Source organism: Carica papaya, chromosome 2 (genome assembly GCF_054855325.1).
Source record: "Carica papaya isolate Zhongbai chromosome 2, ASM5485532v1, whole genome shotgun sequence".
Taxonomy (NCBI): domain Eukaryota; kingdom Viridiplantae; phylum Streptophyta; class Magnoliopsida; order Brassicales; family Caricaceae; genus Carica; species Carica papaya.
The window spans coordinates 22,835,275-22,858,026 of record NC_142310.1 but is presented as its reverse complement, the minus strand read 5'-3'; the positions used below and the strand labels follow the sequence as shown (position 1 = coordinate 22,858,026).

The 22,752-nt window shown below is 35.8% G+C and overlaps 1 protein-coding gene across 1 annotated transcript in view; it reads right to left on the bottom strand.

Moving 5' to 3' along the window:
- The window catches only part of LOC110817679 (Transducin/WD40 repeat-like superfamily protein), a 36,900-nt gene extending 15,293 nt beyond the window's left edge, over window positions 1-21,607 (bottom strand). The window contains exons 1-7 of the mRNA XM_088213681.1: window positions 21,439-21,607; window positions 21,196-21,320; window positions 12,039-12,182; window positions 7,536-7,666; window positions 4,211-4,441; window positions 3,064-3,236; window positions 2,316-2,416 (exon numbers count right to left, since the gene is read on the bottom strand). Of these exons, the coding sequence (XP_088069807.1) occupies window positions 2,316-2,416; window positions 3,064-3,236; window positions 4,211-4,441; window positions 7,536-7,666; window positions 12,039-12,182; window positions 21,196-21,320; window positions 21,439-21,448 (915 nt within the window). The 5' untranslated portion in view covers window positions 21,449-21,607. The remainder of the gene's footprint in view (window positions 1-2,315; window positions 2,417-3,063; window positions 3,237-4,210; window positions 4,442-7,535; window positions 7,667-12,038; window positions 12,183-21,195; window positions 21,321-21,438) is intronic.
- Between the last annotated feature and the right edge of the window lie 1,145 nt (window positions 21,608-22,752).

The window sequence follows — 22,752 nt, the reverse complement described above, 5'->3', positions numbered from 1 at the left end:
CCACCACTACAGGTCACAGATGGCGAGTTTCATCTCTGGGTCATAGGTGACCAAATCCATTTTAGGCCCAAACCCTTTTTTGTAATCCACTTACCCAGCTCAGCCCCTTCTATCCATTTTTCCTTTTCAGCCCATTTATATTTCCTAGTCGGCGCACCTTCTTTCTTTGAGTTGGGCTCGCCATGTTATGGCACACCTCTCATGTGTTTTGGTTATTAGTGAAACAACCCTCTTCACTTGCGTGTTACCCCTTCTGCTTTTGAATCTTACAAACTGCTCCACCCAATTTCGTATCCGGATCTCATCTGCTCCACTAAAAAATCCTGCCTTGCATTACCCTCTGTCCATTCCACGCAACTCATCTTTCTCCTCACTCCCAGAACTAACCGCATCGCCAACTACAAATCAGACAACAAAGATTTTCTAACGGCATTTCTCTGCCTTCCACATCTTTTTTCATTTGTTTTCGAGCGGCTGCTTCAGCCTTCCCAACCCTGCCCAGTGCTTCACATCTTCCCCCCGCCAGATCGAACACACCATTTTCCACAATCCGCTAGCCTGCACTCCCTTCGGTGTAAAAACACATCTCACTGCCTCCCCTTAATCTCTCCTTCCTGTTCCTACCCATCGCGAACCTACAAGTTGTGATTTCTTTCCTTCTTGTTCAGTCCTCATGTTTCCCCTCTTTTGCTCCAATAGAACTCCTATAATGCCCTCGATAACCAATTAACTTCATTCTCCCATAATGAGATTGAAACTCGAAATCTCCTCCCGTCCTCACTTACCCTTATTTCTTCCATTTTCTTCACCTTACAAGCCACATTAAAGGTCTTACTCTCAATGACTAGAAATCTTCTATTTCGGCTTACCATTTCCACCGCCCTACCGGGCGACAAGACTGGCCCTTTAGCGACTTTGGCACCAAACCCTTCAACAATAACAATGTCGTAGTCACCATTGCTGCTTTACTGGCTAAAGAAGACCGAAACCTATCAGGATGGTTGAGAGTCACCTGTCTAGAGTAAAAAAACCAATAACAAGCAGAATGTTGTGGCTAGATCAAGCAGAGAAGCAGAATTCATATCTATGGCGGCAGGGATTTGTGAGTTGTTACACTTTGGAAAAGTTTTCCAAAAACCTGGACCTATTGTTAGGAGGACAATTGGTGTTAGAAAGTTTTAAGCCCTTATTTAGTTGGCCAGTAGTAAGAATTGAATGTATGGGCTAAAAAGAAACTGAGGAGATTAGCCTTCCTGCTTTTTTGGTTAAGTTATAGATAATTTCTAGACAATCTCTTATGTAATAGTTTCTGTTTTTCCATAGATATGGGGGTTGATTTGAGTTTCTAATGAAATAGTTTCTTTTTTCCTTTAGATGTGGAAGTTGGTTTCTTCCAACACAAGGAAGGTAACTCTAGTAGTTTAAGTTGCTTTTCATATGAACTCACATGCTTGATTGAATAAAAGCTAAGTAGAAGGATTTTGAGTTTCCTAAATCCAAACTCTAAAGGTAGAAGGACCCTTTCTCAAGGAACCCTCTTAAGAAGACCTAAAATGTGTTTGTATGTGTATAAATGAATATACGCGTGCATGGGCTTGAATCTATATGGTTTACATGTATATCCTAGCTAAAAACAAACTATACCAAGCTAAAAACAAATTATACCATTAGCTTTTCGCATGATAACCTAAGATATGAATTTTGTATGATATAATATTCTGAGGCACTATTACCTCACGTGTCAAGTAAAATTTTTTAGAATGTTATGTCACTCTTAGATAACGTTGCAAACTAAATGAAACTCGTTATATTACTTCAAAAGATTAAGGGAGCTCTTTTCAAGATTCAATTAATCAAACAGCTAATTAAGCAAATATGTTTTGACTTCTGGTCGGCACCCTTTAAGAAAGCTTTGCAATGATAATAGATCTACTAGTTTCATGACCTCTCAAGTTGCAGAAAGATGAATTCATCTGTCCAGCTCTGAAATAAAGGAAGAAAATTTCCCAGTTTTCAGATCCATCTGCAGCAATACCTGACCATATTATTTCCGGCTGCAATACATCATCACCAGTTTAGAGTCTGCAGCATGCCTACCACCCAGTCCTGTTTGCTTTCTAGAACCATAAACATAAGTATTGGGAAATTTGAACCTATACAGTTGTGGACTTTGTTGCTCGGCATCACTTCGACTTCTTCATAGAGCAAAACATAGATAGGTACTCAGCCTATGTCTAATCCATTAATTCATAGGCAAATAAGATAATTGAGTATCTTCATGGTATCTAGAGAAGTTCAGATTACATAATACTTACTGACTGGTCAAATTGTTGTGACAAAATATCACTTTTGCTACGAAGCACCCATGATGCTGTTCCTGTCTCCAAATTCACCAAGGCAGCCCCTAGATTGGTTCCTATAACAAACAAAAACAATTGAACATCTGAGCATCAAAAACTGCATAAATCAAAGCCAAGAGGACACCAATCTCTGGTTCTTTTTCTTGATGTTGAATAAATAATTTGATCAAGCTGCAATGACAGTATGTGATTAACAAACTGAAGTAAAAATAAGCTAACTCAATTTCTTTGGGCTTTTTAACTCTGGAATTACTATAGGTCTAGTAGTAAATTTTGGCTTGTTGAAGCTTCAAAACAAGAAACATTGGCAGGAAGCAAAAAGATGTGTAAAAAGAAACAAAATAGAATTAACTGCTAATCAATTTATAATGAGTTAGGCAAATTGTATTGGATCCACTATCCATAAGGCCCAAATTTTGACTCCTTCACTCAACTACAATGAGAAACACCAAAAATCAGGTACATGAAACTTCAAAAAATAACCCATATCTTTATTTCACAAGAGCTTAAGAGTAGACACAGGAAGCAACTGCTCTAGCCTGGGTAAATTTGCATGTTGACTACTAGTTGGACCTTAAAGAGTAGAAAAATCAAGGTATCAACTTGAGAAACTACCTTAGTCAACATTAGCAAACTCAGGCGACATGTACTTTAAATAACATACAGAAATCTTACATAAAACAGAAAATAAAGAAGAACTTGCCAATCACTGCTTGACTGGCATTAAAATTGTAATCTGCAGTCCAAACGGTGCAATTTAAAGAAGCAGTCCTATGCAACCTTCGTCTCATTGAAATAACAGAGTTAAAGTCTAAGGCTTCAAGATTGAAAAGGAAAACAGATCCACCAGAGCTTCCTGATCCGAGTGTAGTTATCCTGTTTTCTTATGTCAAGATATTGCAAGCATAAAAAGACCACTCCATAAATATTTTCAACTTTTTATTTCCTACAAACACATATATATACATATATATTCATATATGTTTGTATATTTATATGTAAGTATATATGTATATATCTATGGTTATGTGCATACCATATACATGTATATGTATAAACACATATATAACGCATATAGAAATGAGAATACAGCGGAAAAACATGTGGTTGCTGAAAATGAAAAATGACTTAGAATATGACATTGCAACAATCTGAAATTAGTAAAAAGTTGTTTCAGAATTTCCTAAGGCTGTTTTCTATTTATTCTCGAGTACCAATATACCCACAGATACACACTGTTCTCAATTATTTATACATAATCTTAAAAACGCATTAAAATACACACACAGATGATATGCATATATACACATGCATATGAACATGCTTACAAAATTCATCACATATATGTACATGAAAAGTGAAAAGTGAAAAATACTTGCTTCCAACAAAGGCAACCTGTTTCCTCTATTATAATTTTTTTAGAGAAATTTCTTCGATTATTTAAGAAACAAAGATCGTATCATATGTCTAAATAATGGGCATAAAGAATGATAGAGTAATAAGTCTGTGCCAACAAGCTCCATTACGTTGATTATTAAATAACAAGAAAAGCTGGCAAGTTATAAAAGGAGAATTCAAATCTCTTCAAAAACCTTAGCAAAATTGCATAACATAAGAACACTATAAAGTTGTTCAGAAACATTCATTTTCTCATATTGTCTTGATATAAATCTCTTTCTTTTCTTATTAGAAGAGACAAAAATCATTTACTGATTTAAACATATTAATTCCTAGACCTAAATACAGAAATGGGTTTAAGAATTTCAATTAAAGGGAAAAGTAATAATTCTTAAGAAAAGAATTCCATAGATTTGTAAAGCTTATCAAGATTAAAATTGGAAGAAGGATACAATGCATTGCGGATGCCAGAACAATCATCAGTTGGACGAGTGTGCTTTCCAGGACACTTTATGCAAGATATGTTTGATGGAATTTGAACCGATGCTTCTATAGGTCTCCAAATGTTCCCAGGAAGTTTATCATTCCCAATTTTATCTTTTGTCATGATAGGCCATACACAATCTGGACTGTACTTTATTCCATTATCCAAAAGTTGTCCAGCTTTTCGAGCTTCAAATAAACTGCAAGAGCATCAAACTTTGGAAAACAAGAGCTTGTGTGAAAAACCTAACAGTTGAATGTTATATAAACCCGTAGAGAGCACCATACCAACAACAGATTGGAACAAACTTGCAGGGCAGTGGAGCTAAACAGTATGAGAAAGATTAAAAAATGAAAATGCATGCTCATATATAAAATCACAATGGAACTTGAGAAAAGAAAGACCATATAGAGAGAGCAAGAGATGCTGGCACAATATGCCAATTTTTTCATTTTATTTCTTATGCGATGGAAGCAGATTATTACAACTAAGAAAAATGTCCACAAACCAGTTCCTAAGAATGTACAGGAAATGCATGTTTAAGTAAATGTCCCATGTGAGTAAATGTTTTTTTTTTCTTTTAAGGAAAAGAAATTATATCAATGTAGGAAGAGATATAAGGCAAAAAGGTAAGGTATCCTCCCAAGAAAAACAAGACCAAACACAAAGTGGCCAAGAACCCATTAAATAATGAAGAAAAAAGGGGAGAAGTGAACATAATACGTTAATTCCTGAAGACTCCATGTTCCTTTCCCAAAATGAGCAAGAGGAAAAGGGCGCTTAGAGATCATGAATATGTTGTCCCAAAAATATAGGCTTAGTGCCCAAATGATCCTTTCTTCTTAAGCTGCAGGCTTTTGGCATTGCTTAGGATCAAGTATGGTCTTAACTGGAGGATGGGACACCAAGGAGAGAGCAAATATGACTCAATGAAACCCTTGTTCAAACCCCAGCTACACTCTTCTTTTTGCCATTTGCTTCAATTAAAGACAAGAGACCTGGAGGATACCTAGTCTTCCTCAACTTTACATGGATCTCCTGTTCTTATTAAAAAAAGGTGTTAGTAAAGAGTTAGAGGATAAGAAAATCCAGCCTCTCAAAGAAAAGGACAAAGAAAAGAGGATAATAAATCCTCCAAAAATACACCAAAAAACAATAGAACTAAACAGAATCATTAGAACAGGATAGACACCCAAACCCTATGCGGAGAAGATGAAAGCATCCTGAAAAAGAACAGTGAGCTTAGCCCAAAGGAAAACAAACAAACCATTCTATCCCAAACCACTTGAGCCAGTCCAAAGTGGTGCTTATAGTTCCATTCCAGCCAAATAACCCCGCAAAATTAGCATTTTTGAACAAAATATTGTGCTCTGAATTTGAAGGGCACCATTAGTGTTAATCCTAAGTAATAGACTCCCAATGACTTCTTTAAGTGATACCATAACCAACTCTAGAATCCCACCCATTTCATAGAAGCACAATTTTGCTCTTCTATGCCACGAAGAAAATGGCTCCAGAGGGAAACACCACAACCTTTTATGAAATTCTTGGACCAAGCTCCCAATGCCAATGCCACCATCCTTATAGACTAGAAACATACATCCCAACTAACCAAGTGATCTCTGCGACTCCCTCAGCCACATCCGATTAACGAAAATCCTTTATAACCTTCTCAACTCAGCCATGCCAACAGGAATTCTAACAGACTCCCCTTATATCGTGAAGGTCTCGTCCCTCATTGAACAAGGTTTTCCTGTTAGTTGGAATATTCATTTTTTCAATTCACTTGAATGACAGCCTCGATTTATTGGTCTTAAATCACCTTGCTTGAATCCTTTACCTAATTTCTATAAGCAAACATGGTCATTTTACTTTGGCAGTTCATGCTCTTACAAATCTCTTTTTCAACTACTTTTACAAATTTAGTTTTACCAACTCTCTTTAAAAAGGGCCAACAAGAGCATACACCTCCAATGCCATGGGGCCCTCTTAATTAAGCTCAATTCTGAATACAAAACCAATGCCCAACCCTTCTTAAAAAAGCTCTTTGGAAAATGAGAACTCCCTCAAGTTCAAAGTCTTTATTAGGACCATAGGATGAACACTGATTGCTTGCTTCAAAAATGACTTCCAAATAGAGCTATTTCTCCTAAAATTTATGTGATGTGCTCTAGGGACTCGAAGACTAATAGTTACTTGTTCTTGCAATGCAAGGTGGAAATAATTTTGGAATGAGTTGTTCCCTTCTTTTAAGAGAGTTGAATTTGGAGGGTTTTTAATCTTGAATCTTTTCTATCTTCTTCCCCTAAAACAATCAGCAAAAATTTTTAAGAGATGACGAGAAGAAGAGGAAAAAAAAACCCAATCAAACAAACCCCAATAGAGCTCATTTTCTCTACTTCTTGCTCTTCAAACAGGTCTTACTGCTTTTAGGTTCTTTCTCTTTCTCTATGTTGAGTTCAATTAAAGGCAAACCTTAGCTCAAACCAATTATAACCATAGACTAATAGTTATAGTCCGAATAGAGCTATTTCCTAACATTTATGTGGGGCTTATAAAGTAATAGTTACTTGTGTTTGCAATGTGAGGTGGCAACATAAAGTTGGAGTAAGTTGTTTAACGTCTTTGAACAGAGTTGGGTGTTCCCACCCAATATTGAGGTGTTTTTTCTATAAGCCCATTTTGAGGGGTTTGTTGAAGGATAAAGAGCATAAGTGCTTTGGAGAAAGACTTTTTCCTGGTTGCTGGGTTTTGCAGATAGAACGAAATGCCAAAACTTTTAATCATTATGTTAACTCTATACACACAATTTGGAATGGAATTATTTTATGTGGCCCCTTTTGTAGGTTGAGGTGCACGGCAAACGAATTGAGGTGCTGTCTTAATATAAATTTTGACCCTTTTTACTCCTTTCTTCTCTTTTCTATCTTCTTTTCTCTCTTTATTAGTAAGCATACCCAATGCTCTTCTATTCCCATTCTTTTTCTTTCCTAATAAATAAATCCTTTTCTTTCCTAATAAATATATCCTTTTCCTATCCACCCTCCCCCCCCCCCCCCGCTGAAAAAAAAAAAAAAGAGACTTTGAAGGAAATGGAATTCTCAAGTAATTTGAAGACCATGTTGTGCCATGTAAGTAAATGTTATTTTACATAAAAATAACATTTCATGGAACTAACATATTCATGCCATATAAAAGGTGCGGCTAATTCTGCAAAGCCTTAAATATACAAAAAAATTTAAAAGGTATAGCAGCAATCATACAAAAACATCAGGTTGCAACTTCATTTGTACCTCAAGGAGCCATTTCTACTGCCAGACAAGAGAACTTTTTTTTCAATTTGACCCTGTGGTGTTTGAACATCAATTCTTGTGCGCTGTAAAGCACCATCACCCAATTTATCTGTCCCACGATATTTCCAAACCTGACAATATAACATGTTAAAAGTTTATAAGCAGTCATTTATGCAGACTTGCTCATGATAAGAGAAAATAAATAAAGATTTTTGTTGCATCTATTAAAAACAATTTTTTTATAAAAACAAGTTTATTACAGATAGAAAGAGAAGTTACAATTTGAATGAGGATAAGCCACCCTCAAGAAATTAAAACAAATGCAAGTTGTCAACTGATGCAAGCCAAATAGGGTTGATTTGTCCAATTATAGATTTAGGGTTAAAGAAAACTTAAACATCACACCTTGGATTTCTTAGACATCACATCTAAAAAATCTTAAGTATCACAGTTAAGGCTTTGTTTGCATCATAAAACCAGAAAATTAAGAAAGTCTCAAAATATTATTGAATAAATCTCAATTATCCAATAAGTGAAATTATAAGTTATTTATAATAATTTTTAAGCAACTTTTTTTAAATAGAATAAAAAAGTAATACTAATAATACTAGAAATACTAATCCTAATACAAATAGAAAAATGCTATTAAGAACAAAAATACTAAGCTATCAAAACTATAACAATACTCCTAAATAATATAATAATAGATTCCTAACCAGTATTGTTTTACAATTAATATGATTATAATTTTTTATTTATTTAAGGAATATAGTGCTAGCCCGTTCTACATCATTCTCCCTTGGTTGAAAAAAAACTCTTCCATGAGTTTTGAACTTGCAAATAATGTAAAATCTTGATATTTGAGCTTTTCAGCAAACATTTTGCTTGGTAATTCTCTTCAGCAGTAAACATGAAGGAACAAGTAAACATTTACGAGTATGAAGTCAACATATTGAACAACTTGCGGTTCAACTTCATCCTTAAGTTGAACATCATTAGTCCCAAGTATTGGCTTAGGTTCCTCCTTGCATTGATCATCTACAGGACTCTACATAGGTAGTGAAATCTTGAATAACCTTAATATGTTTACTCGTAGGAAGACATGACAGTTCATCTCGCTTCTCAACCTCGACAAGCACCTCCTTTTTATCTTTTCCATTGACTGTAGGTGCTTTTGGATGTTTATATTTATCCATCTCTTCTGTAATCAAAGACTTTAAAATTATATCTTTTATGCTATGCATAAAACTATAAGTGTTCATAATTTCATCATACTGAGCCTTTCGATTACGAAGTCAAGGATGACCCAGAAAAATATATGCGAACATCATATGAACTACATGAAACAAGATTGAATCACTACAGTTGCCATGAAGATCAGAGACGAGTTTTTTATGTTAAAGTTACCAAAATGCTCGACTCATTCGTCCATACTAGTATATACGGTGGGGACGCAGTTGGCGTTCAAATATTGAGTCGTTCAACAGTAGATCTTGAAATAATATTTCAGCAACACTCTTCATGAATGACGAGTTTCTTATATTTGTTTGCACAGCATGCTACAGTTTGAAAATTGGAGAATACTTTTGATCTTTCTCTACATTAACCGCATTATCTTACTTAACTACAGTTAAGAAGGACTAATCAATTCTATCATCCTCGAGTCATTACTCATTCCTTTCCTCACGATTCCCCTTTAAATTTTTTCAATCACACACTTTGCGGAAACAGGTTTCAAAATAAGAAGAGTAGACAAAAGTACCTCCTTTTGAACTGTCGAAAACCAGTCTAAGAGAGGATAAGCTGATCTAGGTGAACCAATTCTTGTCAAACCCAATCAAAAAAATCAAAACAAAAAACGATATGAAAGGCCCGCTTATGTGTGCGCATGCTTGGGGTCTAAGCACCGATTTTTGGTCACAGAACAGAGGTGACCATTTGGCAGTCAGCTCAATCAGAGGTATTGGCCTCAGATAGGAGGCCGGTGTAGCACACGGCTTTGTAGAAGTCCGGATTGCAAGACGCAGCGATTATGGGAGCTTGCGTCGACAAGTGTGGCAGTTTTTGGTGGAGTTTCATGGCAGGGCTTCGGGCATCAGCCGATTGGGACTTTCTAGAGCTAGTAATGGTGACAGTGTCAACCACATCTGGCCAGTGGCTGTTTTAGGGGCTTTTGGATTCTTTTTTGGCAATTTTTACAAATGAGTTTGGGCGTAGCGTTTGGAGAATTTGGATGTAGGATTCTTTTAATTTGATACCAAATAGATGTAAGATAAACAGATTTGATTTCTCCAATCAGGGATTAGAGGATAAAAAAAACTTAGACATCACACTTAGTTTCTTAGATATCACATTTAAGAACTTTTAAGCATCACACTTAAAGAGTTTAATGACATCATGCAACTAGAAATTTGAGAAACTTCCGAAATATTATTGAATAATTTCAATGATCCAATAAGTGAAATTATAAGCTATTTTTTTTAAAAAAAATAAAAGTGAAGTATTATTACGCACAAGGTACCAAGGGAATACCGCCCATATACAAAATAATTACAAATCTATATATTGATTGATGACCGCACTCATATCATCAATATCTTTAATATCATGACCCAACAAAATAGATCTAAAAGTGTATATCTATTTATCTCTAATGTTACCAAAGTTAGTCTCTACCCCCTCAAAAGTTTTAACATTTCTTTCTTTCCAAATTATCCAAAAAATAGTAAGTGGAATAAGAAATAAATGCCTCCCCTTTTCTTTACACAACCCCTCCCATGCCCAAAGTTCACTACTTACACTACTAGCCATAACCCAATCCACCCCGATAAGCCTCAGAACAGCAGACCAAATGTTGTAAGTGACAGGGCAGCCCAATAACAAGTGGAAACAGGTCTCCTCATCAGCTTTGCATAAGAAGACCAAATGTTATAAGCTATTTATATAATCTCTAAATAACCTTTCTTATATAAAAGTAAAATAAGAAATAGTAAATTAATAAAATTAGGAATATTAATTCTAATGAGAATGAGAAACTAATACAAATAATATTAGGAATACTAATCAGATAGAAATGGGAAAACGCTAATAAGAATAAAAATTCTACGTTACTAAAATTATAATAATAATACTCTTAAATAATATAGTAATAAATTCCAAATAGCATAGTTGTTTTACACTTCATATAATTACAATTTTTAATTTATTTAGGAAATCTATTCTCTCTTCTGTTTGTGCTAATCTATTCTCTCTTCTCTCTGTGTTTGTCACTCAACATTTAATAGGGAGAGAAAGTGAAATATGATGGAAGAGGGAGAGAATCAGGATTGTGTGACAAAGGAGGAAGAAGAGACTAGAGGTGAGATGAGCAAGAAAGATGAAAAAGAGAGTCAGGGCAGAAATAGAACAAGTTATGAGCTGTTTTCTTTTAGTTTTCAACCAAGACTCTTTTTAATAGCGTTAATGATTTTGAATCATGCAGAAATTTGAAATTTTTTGTAACAAAAAACATAATTAGAATCAAAATATGACATCAGTTACTTCAGGAATTAAATTTGGTATTTGTTCTAATAATTATTTTAAAATTAAACTAATTAAATAAACTTCACAATAATCTCTTAAACTTAAACTCGAAATTAACTAAAACAAAAAAAACTACAGTACATTTTCTTGAGATATTAACAAAATATATAATTTAATATAAAATAAGTATATAAGAATTAGAAATCCAACCAATTAAATAATGTCTTTTGTAACCAATTAATTATTTTTTAAATGATAAATTGATTCAAAATTGCATTGATAGGCAAAGAAGACAAATTCTTTGGAAATTAATTCATAAATTTATATTGCTTGTAACTACAACAAACTGCCACTTCTTATATCTCTCTAATAGATATTATTTTCTTTATATAGATATAGATATCTAAATATTATTTCCTTTATATAGATATAGATATTCTTTGGAATTAATTCATAAATTTATATTGCTTGTAACTACAACAAACTGCCACTTCTTATATCTCTCTAATAGATATTATTTTCTTTATATAGATATAGATATCTAAATATTATTTCCTTTATATAGACATAGGTATCTAATTTTCAAAGAAATTTCTTTCCTTAAATGCACTATGATCATAATATACTTCCACAATATCTTCAAAAGAAATATTTTTCATAGACACGGAAAATTAGGAAAATCTTCAACTCTAGCTCTTCCATGGGAAAACAGGCTATAAAAAACTGGACTTGCTCCTACTGCCAACAAGCTTGTACTCCAGTAACTAAAGGCCAAGCTTTTTATTTAAGAACTTCTTTGCCATGCAGAACCAAAAGAAGCCATCAACGCATAATCATAGCATATGTAAATACATAAATGCAAGAAAACAAAAGCAACCAAAAGTACAATCCATTATTTACGTGCAAGGGCCTAACAGATGAAGCGACAAACAAAAGTAAGGTAACAGCGGCTTCCGTATTGTAACCCTTTCCTAAACATACCACAGGTTTAGATGCTTGTATTTTCCAGAACTCCTCCTTGAAGTTACGCTTCCCTCTATTGCAAGCAATAAGATCGCCATCCAACTCCCTAGCATTAAGTAGCTTAGAAGTTCTAAAGCCACTTGTCTTACATAATTTAGTTTCCTGAAATAAATCATAAGTTGTCATAATAATTCAAGATGACTTTGCTCAAAGCAGGAATAAAGAAAAGTGAGGCGAACACAATAACAAAAATGGAGATTTTAGAAGAATGGTTACTGCACTAGAAACATGGAAAAGGATCTCAGCAAGTGCACATCCAGACATGTGCACTAGCTAAAAAGAGAGAGAGCATTTACCCTGGGAAGATGAAAATTTAGATGAGTAAAATAAACCCCATCCAGGTAAAATATCATACACTTCAATGCCAAAATAATGGGTAGAACTGCAATCAACCTGTTAATCAAGGAACTTATACTAATCTGTCTCTTTTAAATTCTTTTATTCAATTTCTTTCAAAAAAATATTTTTATTCAACAAAATTACATCACCCTTATGTTTTCATATTTTCACCAAACTGCACCACATTTCTAATTGCAGCAATGTGCACTATGACCTTAATCAAATTAACTCTTCCGTTTTATGAAAACCATTAGTTTTAATATTCTTGAAAATGTACGACCCGAATAAGAAATGACACATGTTGAGGACATTTTATCAAAAACATATTTACGAAATATTTATTGAAAAATTAAATAAACAGCTAAAATTTTATAAATATTTTTGGACAAAAATGCCCTTCTAACATGTCATTTTCATATTTCTCCAGAGTGCTACTTGTCCAAGAAAGTTTAAACTAATGCTTCTCATAAACAAAAGATATAACTTGATACAAGGTCACAATACAAAGTGCATATTGCTACAAGTGCATGGTACAACTCAATAACAATGGAACAAGCAATTACAATATGCAGCAGATCCAATCATGGAAAAGTAAAAAATTATTGATAGTTGCAACTCTACCACATACAACTGAAAAATTTTCATACATCCATTATAGTTGTGAACCCACCACACTCCACTATGAAGGGAAAGATTTCACACCCTATTTAAGTAGGATATTTTATTGAAGAGTTTTATTCTTTCAAGTAAACCATCCAATGTCATTGCTTTTGGGTTATTTAGATGAGCAAAGAAGATACATGATAGCTCGGGATGTAGTCAGAAGTCCTTTCAACCTGGGAAGACTTGGCATCATATCTTTTATCACCATTTGGTAAATCACTATTTAAATCTATGATAAATCACAGTTGCTTATAGTGGAGGGTGATTAGAGCAAAATTCAAGTAAAAGGAAATGGATCAGAGAACTAAAAGGTTGTGGGACCATGTGGTTCTCGTCAACGAAGGCGGATCTCCAAAAGATAGGAAAAATCTTGAGGTTCATATTCATTCAAGGTGCACAATGGGAAGAGAGCTTCCTTTTGTGAAGACATTTGGTGTGGTTGTTCTTTGTTTCATATCCAATTCACAGCTTTCTGTTATGACCCGGCTTTGACATGTAAGGTTTTGCTTCCCTGTGGACTCTTTACCGTTCGCACTCTGCTCCTTTTTTTTCACTTGCAGCTGATTTCACTGTTTCCTTCGCGCACCCATGCTTCCGACCATATTTCCATCAGATTTTTCTGGGATCTTGACACTTTATTTTCATTAGCTTGGAGAAAACATGCTCTCGTGAGCAAATACCTTTCAGTTGTTCATGGTCGCCTGGTGTAGCGGAGGATGAAGGTCACAAGGAACCTGAATGATTGGAAGGAAGAGGAATACACACGGTTACAAGAAAAAATTGTAACACCCAAATAAAAATAAAAATTTTATTTATTTATTTTTATTTTTATTTATTTATTTGATTTTTTATTTAATTTAATTTAATGAAAATAAAAATAATAATAATGATAAAATTGGGTAAAAATATTATTTGTATTTAATTGAAATTGATTTTGGAAAAAATGGATGAAAATTTAGATTCTGGGGGTGCTTTTGAAAAGAAAATCAGAAACCGGGGGTCAAAACGCAATTTAGAAAAGTTGTGCCACGTCAGCAGCCACGTCAGCGGCCCGGTCAGTAGCCCCGGCCAACCAAGACGCGCCGCGTGGCAAGGCAACGCTGACCAGAGAACGGGCCATGTGGGCGAGACGCGTGCGCGCGATCGGACGGCCCAGATCCGTTCCCGCGCACACGGACGGCCCAAATCAAACGTGCGCACGGACGACTCAGATTCAATCAGGCACGGACGGCCCAGATTGCATCGCGATGAACGGCCTAGATTTAATCCCAATTAAATCGCGATCGAACGGTCCATATTTAATCTTGATGGACGGTTGAGATTAAAAGGCAAAAGGTATAAATAACCCCACCCACACCTAACCACAAAAACCCTAGCCGCCAGTGTCTCGCCGGAGAAGAACTAAACACTGGAGGAGCCGGCCGCCGCCACCCGCCGCCGCACCGAGGAAGTTTCTGACCGCTGATCGAGGTAAATTTTCTCCCCCTTGCTCGTTTTTCGATGTTGAGTCCGCCTGTGGCCAAACCGGAGCCAAACCACCGGCCAAACGGCCAGAAAACCTAGCCCAAGCCCAGTGGCGCCGCCGTGCCCCTCCTCGGTTTTTGCCTCCGATGAGGCCATTCCCGGCCTCCGTTCGATGCAATTTTTATACCACTGAGATCACCGTTCTTTTCTCTATAGGTTGATCGGAGCCAAACATCAAAACGCAACTCACGCCGGAGGAGCCGCCGCACCGCCACCGATAAGTTTCGATTTTTCGTATTTTTTTGCACACCGAGAGCCCTAGGGTCGTTTTATCGCAGGAACCGATGCAAGTGTGGCCGAATTCGGCCAGAAACGGTCGAAAACGGCCAATCCGAGGCGAATCGCTGCCGCCGTCACCGGAGCACGGCGGAGCCGCCGTGCCGGAACTTGCGATATTGGCCGTAAGGGGTTCTAGGTCTGATTTGGGATTTTTTGGGACACGTGCAGGTATCGATAGTGGTTTTCAGTTTTCTGGAAAAAATTCAGGGAAATTAGGGACAACCTGTAAGCGCACTGTAGAGCCGTATTCAGACCCCGAAACAAGTAAGGACCCCTCACCCTATTTCCTATCACGGTATTAAAGCTTAATAAATAATTAAACAGTATTTTGAGACTTTATACATGTAGAATTGATTTAGGTTGCCAATGGAGCCCGAGTCTAATACTGTGTTGGTCTGTTATTGTTTGATTTAATTTCCAGTATTAAATGCAGCATGATGTTTGATATAATTATATTATGGTCTCGTATGCATGAATCATGGTTTCTTTTATTATTGTTTGTGTTATGATGAATCCGATACTGTGTTGTCTTGTTTGGTGTCCATTACTGGTTTACATGTTGTGTGTGTTTGGATGATTGAAACCAAGAAAAATGGCAAAAAGGTTATGTGAATTGATAAGTGGATAATGTGGACAGTCTGACTAGATATCCTGGGAGATGGTGGACGGACCGGGTCTGTAGGGAACTCTATCGGGAACGTGGTCTCTCATACCGGACGGGGTATGGAGACCTTATGTGTTTTGGCGCCCATACCGGACGGGGTATGGAGACGGCCTGTTTCACCCTCATACCGGACGGGGTATTGAGGTTCATGGTTTTGGCGCCCATACCGGACGAGGTATGGGGACGACCCTGGAATCAGGTTGTGAATGTTAATGGTTCACGTGTAGAGGGGACCCCCTATGGATCCCCAGGGATACTAATAGGCTGGTAAAAGAGGAAATCTGTTTTCTGGTGATTGAAATGTGAAGGTGTGACATATGTTGTGTTATAAAGTGTATATGATTTCATGATATTGTAAGGTTATTATTTTCATATGTTGTTTTCATAGATCTCGCTGAGGTAAGTGGACAGTAAATGATTTTATTATTGATAAAAGAATTTGTTATAAATTATGTTCCATTGGTCATTTTGTTTTATACCCACCTTTACTTCCGTGGTGGTGAGATAGTGTGATGTCTTTACTGGGCTGGTGTAGCTCATTCCTTATTTAACTATTTCAGATCAGGAAGACATTGTTCCCGAGTCCGTTCCACAAGAAGACGGCGAAGGGGACGCCTAAAGACTCTATAATTATATTTATAGTTCTTATTTCGAGTATTTCTTTTAATTAGTTTGTTCTTTCATGTTTTGAGTTCGTTTTAGTTATTGTGTAAGGGATGCTAATCAAAATATTTATTACTCTTCCGCATTTGACATTTTTAATACATATATTTCATTTAAATTTCCGAAGCCATTACAAAAATTGTCTAATGTAAATTGCCCAATGTACAGAGGATGAACAAACTTTGACACTTCGTTCTAAAAGTCCCATTTTACTTAAGTTGCTCTATGCTCATATTAATCATCCCTCATCACGTCCTTCCTTTTCCATTTACATAGATCTGGAGAAGAAATGCTTATACTAAAATAGTTTTGTCGACTTTGGAGGCTACTCATGGATTTATCTTCACTATTGCTAATCTCATAAAAGAAGAAAGCAAGATTCTGGTGAATGAATGTTTTCTACGCAAGAATGCTGCAAAAGGTCTGGATCATCTTCTGTTATCACTGATGTATGATTTTGATTTTCTTGAAACTGCAGCAGATCATGGTGATTAGATAGAGTATGAGTTGTGAGTATCGAAAGTCATCTTGGGTGATAAAGAGAAGGAAGAAGCTTATTTCTCTTGTCCTCTGCCTACTTTGCAGGTTATTTAGAAGAAAGAAACAGAAGAGTCTTTGAGGGTGTTATTCATTTTTCTAATAAAGTTTCGAATGTTTGATTCCAAATCCTTTGTTTTTGCTTAAAGGTCACTAGCTCAATCTGGCAAAAGATTTAGGGGACATCATAGATATCTTTACAAACCTGTAAATTCTGTCTATGCATATCTGTTTTGCGTTGGACAATCCTTCATGCTATTTAATGAATCCCATTTTTTCCTTCCCAAAAAAGATTATTTTCTTTTAGGAAACTACTTCTATAAGACCCCAAATTTTCCTTTTCTGCAATTTACTTCTCTAGAATTCTTATGTTCTACGTAGGCCAAGGCTTAACCTTAAAACAAGCAGATGTTTACTTGGAATCTCATGTTCTACTTAGGCCAAGGCTTAACCTTAAAACAAGCAGATTTTTACTTGGCATTAATACCCATAGAGCAGAAAAAAATTTCTCCATAAAATTCCTAATCATTATGTCAAAGAAACAAAAATAAGTTTTTCGAATAGAAGTACTGCTGAAGTAAACATCTGCTATGTACGAGAGATAAAACAATGGTGACAGGAGCTCATTGCTGCTTCTCATTGTCCTTTATTATATCGGATTAGTTTTCTTCAACTCAGTGTTAGTTTTTTAGCCACATAGTGAAAGGCTTCAAGCATATGGTTACTGAAGAAACATCTATGCAAATAGTATTGCAAGAGGAGGGCTGGTCTAATGGCTGGGACGTCACAGAGATGGGCAGGATTTTGAAGGGCATAGAGGGGCCTCTTGACTTTTCTCCCCTTTACAGGAGATAGAGAAGTCACCAAAAAAAGAAACATTTCTCAAGCAAATGCAGAAAGCCTGATCGGATGCTTATGCCTAACCTAAGTTAACTCCAACCAACAGAGTAAGAATAATTCTCGAAAAAAGGGGTCAGATTATACATGAGAGAAACTATGTAGACACCCTGTTCCCTATCCAAGTGAAGCATGATGAGACTTTAGAAAAAGGGAGCTGCTACAGAGAGGTTGAACATTACAAAGCTGATTTCTGTCAACACCATATCCTTGGGAAACATAATGGGGGAGCTTTATCTTATAAAATAAAAAATAAAAAACATAATAGGGTAGCTAAAATTTTCTCCATGTAGAAGGATGTCTGGAGTAGGAAGACATGATAAAGCTACCATATGGCCTTCCGAGGGCTCTTGTGAGGAAATATACTTCTGGCTAGAGAATCTCAATTGCTCCTTTGCAATCCGTAACTCTTTATCACCTTGTGTGACAAGAAAGAGATACAAAAGAGAAATGTCAAAGCCATTTAGCTAATAAAGATAGACTTTAGATATAAATTCCCAATGTCTAAATCGCCATCCACTATCAAAAGGCAATCCAGACTCACAAAATCATCTCCCAAAGATTCACCAGCCCCAGACTAAAGGAAATCTCTCATAATCTTCTCAACCTTAATAGCCACCCTTGTAGGGTCTTGAGTAATGAAAGTAATAAAGCAGGATACCAGATAAACACACCAAGTTAAAGTAACCCTTCAACCAAGAAAAAAGATCATCCTTCCAACACTCAAGTCTCCTAGAGATTCTTTTCACTACCAAGTCCCAGAAAGACTCAACCTCAAGGTTGCCACCTAGAAGCACACGTAAGTAGAAAGCCAAGATATTGTACCCAAACCAGTGACAGCCCCCCAATCTAGCAATAAGATCCTTCCCCACCTTAATCTCTGAAGGACCACTCTAAGAAAGGTTGATACGTAATCTCAAATTAGAGCAGAAAGTTACTAACTCTCTAATAAGAAATCTCAACACCATGCTCTCGATGCTTAATCCTTTCATCAAACCTCTCTCACACTCACGAGTAAGCATACAACTAGGCTCCACGTTGATGATCATCACATAGGAAACAGAGGATAGACAACCTCCAATCCGATACTGCCATCAAACACAAAACCCCTTCATGCACATGACTTTATTTGGAATCTTTAATTGACTCTACCATATGCCTTTCAAAATCCAACACCACAAGGTCAAACTGCATTCATGCCTCTCCTGCATCAAGTTGACCGCCCCCCCCCCCGGTAGTGATCCTATCAATCATGTACGTAGGTAGGACCCTCCGTTCTGATTGGTATCAGTTAGACGAAAAGAGAAGTACGCTGGACAACAAAAGAAGTAACTTGAACAATAAGAAACAAAGTGACCTAGACAAATCTTTTGTGTCAATATCCTCAGACCAATCAACCGAATATTGATTAATATGTAATTGATTGAACACTACTTGAAAATGGCTCTTCTACTTAGAACCAATCAAGCCTTATTTGTGACTTGAACAGGGAACCATGCATTGTCGTTTAAATGTTTAAATCACATGCTGATTTAACATTTCAGCATACTTGATTCCAAGAGCAAGCCATTGACAGAATGCTCAAAGCAACAAAAGAAAAATTCCTAAGGACACTCTTTCTTTCCCTTCTAGCCTCGCCAAGTACAACTGTCAACCCACTTCTCACCCAAAACCAGCCCAATCCTACCATGATCCTTATTCTAAAACAATCATCGAGTACCAAGTGAATTTTAGTACCTCATACCACTAAGCCTATACAGACACAAATCCTAACCAAAGGATCCTAAACATTTCTCAAATTCTTACTTCTGACGTGAGGTCAAGTATTACCTCATCCAAGTGAACTAGAAAATAGAAAGAGGAATAAGAGAACGTCATTCCTACAACTTTCTAAATTATAGATTCCGGAGAAGGATGTAGAGAGGGGATTCACAGTAACTAATACATAGGAGCACAACTTCACCAAGATCTTGTCCAGGATTTTTCCCCAACTGCCTCTCGAGTTAAAAAACAAAAATAAAAACAAACAATTTTGCAAGTGGCCATTGTTCTTTATATGTGCCTCTTTGAAACTTACCCAACATAAATACTAAGCGCATTTTTAAGGTTATAGTAGGATTCAACTATGAGAATACCATCCTCTATATGTTTCAGACCCAGTCTATCAACCCTATGAAGGAGAAAGTGGAAGTTGATGAACCAAGCCCGTTATGATGGTTCCAAAAGGTACCCTTTCATGGATGCGAGAGATTACCAGCAATTATTTGGGTTAAAAACTGGTGGATCTTTCAAGGTGATTCAGAAAATAAGTTCAGTGGCCTACAAACTACACTTATCATATGACTCCCAAATTGATCCAATTATTTTCCTGCCCATTCAAGAGGCATGTGGAAGGATCTCAAGTCTTTTATGCAAGTCTTCCGAAGACTACCAACCACAATTCAGTCCCAAGCATTTGTTGTCTTCAAAGAAGGGTCATAAGCAGAAAAAAACTGTCAAACAAGAACTAGTTCAGCAGGTGCAGTAGGGACTATAAGAAAGTAAACGTGAAGATTTAGATTATTTGATGGGACATATCCAGTTTCAACCTTGAGGACAAGGTTCTAATTAAAGGGAATGGTGATTGCACATGCCTAGCTGTTGCCGGCGGCTAAGATAGGATGTTTTGTTGATCCCAACTTGTGTGGTTAGTTAATAGTGTTTACGTTTTTTCACTTAGGAAGAGAATATTGAGCATCTGTCCTAGTTGGTTTTATTAGCATGTTATCTCCATTTTTGTTATGCTAAATAAGAATACTGTAATCCTGCAATGACAAGCCGATGATAGATAAGGTCCCTTGATCCATTATCAGGTTTACACTAGTATCCTTTTAATGAAAAAATCCTGAGAACTCTATGTAGACCATAAATAATCTTCCACAAATCCTCCTCTTCTTTTGCATTCTTCTGATGTACTTGTTCTTCCTATCTTCTGACTTGTAGGTTCATGTGCAAGGACCCTAACAATAACTCAAAAAAGTATTGAGCTTTTAAAACCTAACTTCGAAGTCACTCTTAACCATCAAGTGCATTACTTTCAAGAAATCTCATAAACAATTTGATTTCTAGATTTCAAAATAAATGTTGAAAGACGACAATGAGAAACCAATTTAACCTCGTAGAGAGATCCCGAAAGGGAAAAGCACCATCCTCCATGATCAATAGCCTTTCAAGTTTTCAGTTGCCAAAGAACCGTATTTCTCTCTCTAATAGCTTTGACCAAAGTTTGTCCACCTATATCTTCATTTAATAACATGCTTATATACTAATAAAGCACTCGTATTTTTACATGCGAAGGTATCATGTAAAGCGTCAAGATATCAAAATTTAAACTCAATATATACATTCATATAACAATATTTTTAAGTAAACACTCATATAACTATATATATATCTATAAAAAAACATAAAATTACAAACATATAAGAGAATAAGTACACAGGAACAGATATACATAAATAAGTTTATACAAGTAACAACTTTAAAAACCAAGAAGTAGAAAAGGCGGACCTGGATCTGGGCGGCTTTTTGAGCTGGTTCATGAATCGTTTTTGAAGAAGAAGAAGAACCGGGAATAGGGCCTTTGATAGGGAAATACCTGTTCTTCTCAGCATCATAATAAAACCCAGGAAGATCTGCAAACAAATGAGAGGTACAACTTATCTATTTCTTCTTATTAACCAAAAGATAAAACCCAGTTCAACGTCATATTACAATGATGACAAAAACATAAAGAGTTAAATCGGAGATAACCTGGTGGCATATTTCGCCTATGTAGAAAGAGAAGTATTCTGTATCAGTATTACCATTAGTCTGCCCTAAACCTTATGAAAGAAGTCAGGGTGCGCCGAAGCAGTGGACCGGGAAAGAGCAGTTTCATGCCGCCTCCGAAACAAACAGTTGGGCTTACCAAAGAGTTGAAAAAAATTATAAAACTACCAATTTAATCTTTAAATTGTGAATAACCACTTTGGTTGCAAATTTAGTTTTAATTTTTTACAATATATTTTCTAAATATATAAAATATTATTTTTATACAATTTTATAAGATAGTGAAATGCTTTTTAACATATAAAAATAACAAAATTTAATTTGTTAAAGGTATATAATTCTAAAAGAAAATTAGAAATAAATATTGCATGTTTTTTTATTTAATATATGTATTATCATTTATATTAGAGATGTGTAAATTTCAACTTTGCATTCGAAACTGGACCAAACTGATTAATTCAATCCACTTTGAACTGTACTTGATCTGGTCTTCCATTCTCAAAATAATGAATCAAAAAATTCAATTTATATAAGTTCTATATTAGTGTAGTCCCGACCTAATATAGTACCAATTAAAACCAGCAATAAAAAATAAAATTACATAATATATAATTTTCAAATAAATCAAACTCAAAAGGAAACTTTAAGTAAAAAATTACCCCACAAACGGCCTCGACTCCTATCCCAACAAGTCAATAACCCTCCTATGCCTTGTGCATCAGCACCTCTACAGGCAACAACTTTGTTATCTTATTGCCTCGTAGTGCTTTAATTAACTGCTTTTGTCCTCTTCAACACCTCCACACTCGTGCCATGCACCTTATGTTTCTCCCTTCAAGCTTTTTACTTCTCTAACTAAGCGATTTTGCCTCTACCTTCATCCTCTTTTATCATTCCACGGCTCGACCTAATAAGATAGTTAATTTCTATCTTTTTGTCTTATTGAAGGAATAAGAGATAATATCTTAATGTGTATATATTTAAATACGTATTATTAATATATAAGATAAGTTTTGGTTGATGACGCTTAAGATTTTCCTTATTTTTTTAATTTTTATGAGATTATTATGTGGTAATTGGCAATTGTAAAGTATGGACTGAGATTTTACATCAAAGTCATGCCATTTTAGTACAAGGTTATGTGAGTTAGGGCTACTGAACCTAAATAGCTAACCTTGTCTTAAAGTTTTCCTAAACATCATTGTTACGACAATCAATCATCTCTTTAAACCAATTGTAATTATATAAGATTAAGTTGGAATGATAGTATTCAAATGAGATTAGCGATTGACCAAA